The 6,439-nt window shown below is 37.0% G+C and overlaps 1 protein-coding gene across 2 annotated transcripts in view; it reads left to right on the top strand.

Moving 5' to 3' along the window:
• Positions 1 to 488: 488 nt before the first annotated feature.
• Positions 489 to 6,439, top strand: part of LOC113048997 (transient receptor potential cation channel subfamily V member 4-like) — a 20,659-nt gene continuing 14,708 nt past the window's right edge. The window contains exons 1-3 of one of the 2 annotated variants that reach the window (XM_026211000.1): positions 489 to 880; positions 3,904 to 4,003; positions 5,040 to 5,464. In XM_026211000.1, coding sequence (XP_026066785.1) covers positions 3,995 to 4,003; positions 5,040 to 5,464 — 434 coding nt within the window. In that variant the 5' untranslated portion in view covers positions 489 to 880; positions 3,904 to 3,994. Of the gene's footprint in view, positions 881 to 3,903; positions 4,004 to 5,036; positions 5,465 to 6,439 lie in introns of both variants that reach the window. The other variant, XM_026210999.1, reaches the window with a different exon arrangement.

Raw genomic sequence — 6,439 nt, 5'->3', positions numbered from 1 at the left:
GAAGTGTTAATCAACATTTTTTAAAGATGTTTAAAGTATCAATACATGTACTGTATTAACACTACTTTTAGTAACAATTAACACATTAATCTGAACTGAATTCAAAGAAGCGGGAAGTAAAAATATACTGTAAATTATTTATTTTAATAATAGTGTTTAATAAGTTATATTGTCTTTATAAAGTCACTAATATTGAAAACAAATATGAGCTGACCAATTTCTCTTCAAAAGAACTCAAGAGGGCGCAGTTCTCAACAGTTTACGTGTAAACGCTCGACAACAAAAGACCAAGCCATGCAAATTAGCCAAACCGGTCATACTTGTTATGATACACCTCATTTTTCACAGCATGAAACAGTGAATACAATATAATATGAACAATATTATATATTATAATATAACGGTATACTATGTTTTATTTTCTAAAGGCTTTAAAAGAAAGAAAGAAAGTTACTTTCTGCTAATATTACAGCTAGCATATCAGTAGTTTATGAAATAGACGGTGAATGTCTACAAGACTTTCCAAGTAAATTGGCACGAGTTCATAAGTTAGACTGTGAAGATTGTGTTTGCTTGCGCGTGAGACGTAAAATAACATTAGTCTCTTACGTCTATGACTCTGAAGGAGTTCCACACCCCTGTGCTGAGTTAACGCTCATTTCTACAGGTTTCCATTCAGTAGGCGGTGGGAAATCAAAACGCTACTTCTGCAGTCCTTCTGTCTCAGTGTCGATATTAAACACCGAGGGGGAAAGATGAATCCGTTTCCAAAGCTACACGGATCCTACCTGAAGAATAAAGGGACGAATCTGACCTCATAAACGGAATAACTACTCATTCTGCGTCTAAGAAGAAACGTCTAGCTCATTTGTTTTTACAGGTGAGCAACTTTTGAAATCCATGACGTGTGATAGAGTTGTAGAACTGTGTTGTGAGAATGTTGGGAGATTTAAAATCATCATGAAACAGTTTTAGAACAGTTTAGAATCATTTAGAATGTAAAAAGTAACAACTTCCTCTTGCCGCTATACCTGATTATTTCCTAGTCATATTGTTATCTGTATCAGCAGAACCTGTTTGACATGCACAGATGTTAATCAAGCTTTTTGTCTTTTGACTTCTTAAAGTTACAAGTTTTACTGTCGTTTTTCATGAGCTCAGAACTGTGGTTGAACTGTCAAAAGAACCAGCACTCAATGCTCTTTGACTGAAATTTTTGAAATGTTTCCCACAGCCTCATTTTTAGTTAGATCCCAGCTGTTTGGCTCTTTGGAGACCTTATCCTTGTGACATGGAAAAGAAAGCATAGATCTCCCTCTGGGAGCATGGAGATGCAGTCTGTCATTTCCAGCTGTTATCTAATGCTATTCTATGTAGATAGGCATTTTGATGCACTACCATTGCACCCTCCAATTCCTAAAACACAATAAGATGACTTAATCCATTGCACTTCCATGTTATCACAGCTTATCCAAACGTCTACTGCTCTGCTTTCACTCTCTGTGGTGATAAATAATGGACTGTATTGGGGTCGGGACAAGGCAGAGGTACTGCTGTAGCCAGTATTTGGATAGCGCCTGCCGGGACAGGGGCAGTCACTGTGGGGGCTTGTGCTAGATTTTCCATCATCTGCTTAAGCAAACACGAGGAGCAGATGAAAACTTTTCATACTGAACTGTAGTCTTAAGACTGGAATGCAGTGCATTACTTTTGAAATGCCTGCAATATAGGCATCATATACATGGCTATTTTGTGGTTACAGAGAAACACTCACACATTAAACAACTTAGGATCACTCATCTTTCTGAACACAGAAAGACAGTCCATACATCGAAATATGCTATGTTTCAAGGTGGGTCGTAACATCTCAAGTGGTCCAAAAATTGTAAAGTTGGTTTATTTATTTTATAAGTAAAAATTAACCGAAAAAAAAAAAAAAAACTCACAGAGAAGCATGCACTTTGGAGATGCTTGATGAATGATAATATGTGTTCTAAAAAGTGCTCAAAATATCGAACATGTTTGATATCCTCTGATTGAATGGAATAAAGTATGAAGCTGAAAAAAAAAAAAATCTGATTATGTGCCCATTACACACTACACAGTTTCCTTTGAAATCTGCCAACTCCCAACTGGTCAAAAATTACAGACTGGCTCTGACTTGAGACAACTAATGTCATCTTGTGTAAATCAGTGACGAAATTTGGGCAAAAGTCTTGTAGTGTATTCTAGGGTTGCAAAGGGGAGGAAAAATGTTAAAAAGTTTCCAAAAATTCCGGAAAGGTTATGTAAGTTTCCAGAAATTGTCCACCTTTTTGCAACCCTATTTATTCCAGCCTAAAATTGGAGAATTTGTCTTGTAATAGCATTTAATTCTACAATAAGTCAACATTGTTGCAGATTACTCTTAAACTTTCTCTCAGAGGAGTTGTGGAGCGACTCAGACATGTCTGAACAGGACCAGTGATTATTATCACTGAAATACCGAAACCTGGAAGATGGCACTGACACATATTGCCAAATTATGGGTTGATTTTAATCATCACCTAACCCTAAACCTCATGTCATTGCAAAACATGGACTTTCTATCATATGTGGAACACAAAAGTAGATATTCACGCTGCTGTGTTCATACAAAAAATATAGCATCCAGGGATTTTTTTTTTACCTAAAAAAAACCAACAACAACAAAAAACTGTATTAAGTCTCACAACAAAAGATAGTCCATACCTATAAATATAATACTATTTATCCATTTTTATTTCAAACATTCTTGTCCTTTAGACATAAAAACATAAGATTGAGCAACTTCCATTGGACATCTTGAAATGGATTGACCCTGGTGCTTTTTTTGTCATTTAGAGTGGTTGTGTCCATCCTTTGCCACTGTAGACTGTGGTTGTTTTGGAAAGAGCAGTGTGAACATTCTGTAAAATGTCTTCTTTTGTATTCCACAAAAGTAAGAAACTCTGTTTCTAAACAAAATTATACAAATGCTTACTTGAATGCAGTGTTTTTAGCAGTACTGTAATTAAATGTTACATCAGCAATAGGTTTTTTTTTTTATGTTGTCATCATCCAGTGTCTCAGGAATTCAGACTTAACTGTACTTGGATGCAATGGAGGAAGTTCCCCTCAAACTGTGAAGAGAATAGGACAGAGGGAGTGCGAGTCATGTCTGTTCTGGCAAATGAGAGAATCAATTTAGGACTGAAATGAATCCCACGATGGATTGTGACATGGACAAAGGGACTGGAGTGGGATGTATGGAGGGGATATATAGGGGGAATAGAGGGGTTTAAATGCAAAACTTTAAATGCATGGGCACCAAAGTATCCGTTGAGGGGAAAATTAGCTAAATTTGTGTTTTAATAAATTTAAATCCTTTTGCATGATTTATGATTCTTATTTATTTATTTATTTTTCCTGGCCTTGCATTCACACACGTAATATTTGTTCACCTGTCTGTAGTGGTACTTATCATATGGTGTCGAATTACATTGCATATGTTTACATATGTTTTTTCAGTTAATGGATTAGGATTGCAAATCACACACATAATTTAAAACAAACCCAATCCAATTTACAATGCAGGTTCACAGCAACAGTACCAGGCTTTCAAAATCACTTCAGAACACATGTAACAAATTAAAACTGAAATTCAAGAATATAAGAGGGTGGGGCAGAAAACCTTGAACTAGGATAGACAAACCCACAGTACACAAATGAGCTCTGAGAGCTGCATGTCATGTTGGCTGACAGGGTTTCACAATGTGCTTACCATGGTTTCAGAAGCTGTGGGAACATGGGTCAGCAGACATGGATCTTAAAACATGTTTCTTGCTGCGTTACAGTTTGACAGTTGTCTTCTTTAAACACTGGTATTGTTTTTTTTCCCTCCAGGACTGTTTGTGTCCCTGCAGACCTCCTGACACTTTCCAGCTCCCCAGAGGAGTAATTTGGCTTAGAGGAAGTGCACATAGCATACAAAGAAATGACTGAAGTAAGTAGCCTATGTGTTTCTACTTAATTATGTCCAAGCCTGATTTCAAATTGTCCTCAAGCCATCATTGCAGTGCAGAATGTCTCGCAAAATTTTTTAAGGCTTTCAGAAGGTAAGAACTGCTTTTGATTAACAGCTCAAAGTTACAGCAGATGTTTGGAAAGAGTCCTCATTGGCAATGCCAACTTTTATGTATACATACAACGTAAGAAAGTTGTCCAACTCGGACTTGACTGCAATTTAAAGGTGGTCATACACAAAATGTATTAATAAAATAGAACATTTTATTAAAATGATTCCATCAGGTTACACTGAAAGGAAGCAGATATGTGTAGTGGTAAACTAGCAAACCGCAACAAAGTACAGTAATATAGTACTGCTAATGAAAGTCAGGACACAAGCAGGTATCCTTGACTCTGCTGGAGAAAGAAGCTACATGGGAGAGATACCTGACAAAAGCACACCCTATTTAACTTATTAAATGCTATTAGAAGAGAGAAAGTAAAAAATAAAAAATAAACCAGGTTCATAAGGTTGTTTAGTAGTACCAGCAGGATAAAAATGACTTCAGGAGCCTTATTTCTGGTATGCATCTTCATTTTGTTCCCTTGATTTCACAGTCAAGTGCAGATTCCAGGAATGTTTTTTATTGGAATGCATCTCTCCTGCAGAATTTTCAGTCTTTAGTTCACGTTTAGTTTGTTCATGCTGAAGTGGATTTGTTGAAGGTTAAAACAGAGACAGAGTGTCAAGTCACTTTTTTTTCTATAGTGATATAATACAGATTTAGATTTTACAGCTTTAGAGAGAAAATAGCAGAATCAGTTATGGAAACAACGTTTGAGACAATTCCGATTCAGCTTTAAAGCAGCTCTATGACGAGAAATCAATTTCATATTTGAAACGAGTTCAGTTCAGCTTAAATTTAAATTACATTCCATTTAAATGATTAACTTTGAAGTCTAGAGCACATTCCAGAGTAATTTTTTTTTTTTGCATTTAATGTCTACTCAATCCATTTTTGACCTTTCAGCAGGGTTTGTCCGCTTCCGCTCTACTAAAGCGTTATCGTCTGGCCACGACAGAGTCAAACTCAGTCTCCTCACCATCTGGGACCGCTGCTGAGGACCCATCAGAGGGTAAGGACACTTCAACAGATGGGGATCCCAGCTTCCCCATGTCTTCACTGGCAGAACTTCTGGACAATGATGATGGATCACAGCCAGCCCAGGATTCAGCTCGACCTGGACAACAGAATGATAACAAGCAGAACTCGCGAATAAGGTTCCCAGGGGCCTTTAAAAAGGGAGTTCCTAACCCCATGGACCTTCTTGAGTCCACCAAGTCTGAGTATCCAGTGGCACCTGGGCCCAAGAAAGCACCTATGGACTCCCTGTTTGACTACGGCTCATGTAGGGAGATCAACAACCAGAAAAAACGCAAGAAGAAACTCCCACGAGGGTGAGACGCATAGCTTCTCACTCGTTTTATATTTGGGCAACTTTTATTGATCCATTAGTGGAGGAAAATATGAAAGGGGGAATGAGATGAGGAAAATTTTGCATTGCCCAAACACATGCACTAACTGCCAAAATGCTTTTTAGGTGGTAAATAACCTTTCTCAGATAAGTTGCACCTTCTGCTGGTCATTTATATGATTAATACTCTTTAAACTTTTTAAAAGTTGCTGTTTTCCATAACATTACTGTGTTGAAATATAAATAAACATAATAATTATGGTATATTTATTATATTTAATAATACTTAATGTCCTAATATAATATTTATATCTAATATAACACACCATCTTTCTTTTACACTTAAAGAAATACAAGTTGTTAAATGTTTGATTACCTGGGACTGCAAGTGAGCCGGGACTGCTACCCCCAAAACCCAAAAAAATCATTCAAGTGTTTACAGTTACCTTCTGGAATCTTAAAACAGAGAGGGGCACATTGTTTATTGGGTGACAGAGTGCAGACTGTGGTTTGAAGACTGCTTATTATGAAATAAGTACTTGTTGTATCTGTTGTGAAATGTTTCATAACATTGCAATGTTTGGAGGTTGTTAATAGTCATAAATATTTATTTGTATAGCACCTTGCATACAATACTTAATTGTAGCTTAAAGTTGTTGTTGGGAACTCAGAAATGAAGACCAGGAGACTCTTGGGTAATCTTCAGCAGGATTCTTTATTGAGAACGCTCTGCGTGTCATCAAAAGTCTAACTTGTCCTTAAGACATTGTAGTTTTTATACATTTTCAGGGGGTGGGAAACAGAGGTGGAGACAGCCTAAACAAAGCATGCAAATTGAATACAGCGATCGGCCTGATACTGGCCTTCTTCCCATCTTTGATCTTGTCAGCATATCAGTGTCAATTAAATACAGAGGTGCCTGACAGTATCGCTGATACCTTCACATTATCATAGAGTC

Source organism: Carassius auratus, chromosome 30, assembly GCF_003368295.1.
Source record: "Carassius auratus strain Wakin chromosome 30, ASM336829v1, whole genome shotgun sequence".
In the NCBI taxonomy this organism is placed as follows: Eukaryota; Metazoa; Chordata; class Actinopteri; order Cypriniformes; family Cyprinidae; genus Carassius; species Carassius auratus.
This window is presented reverse-complemented; position numbering and strand designations above follow the sequence as displayed.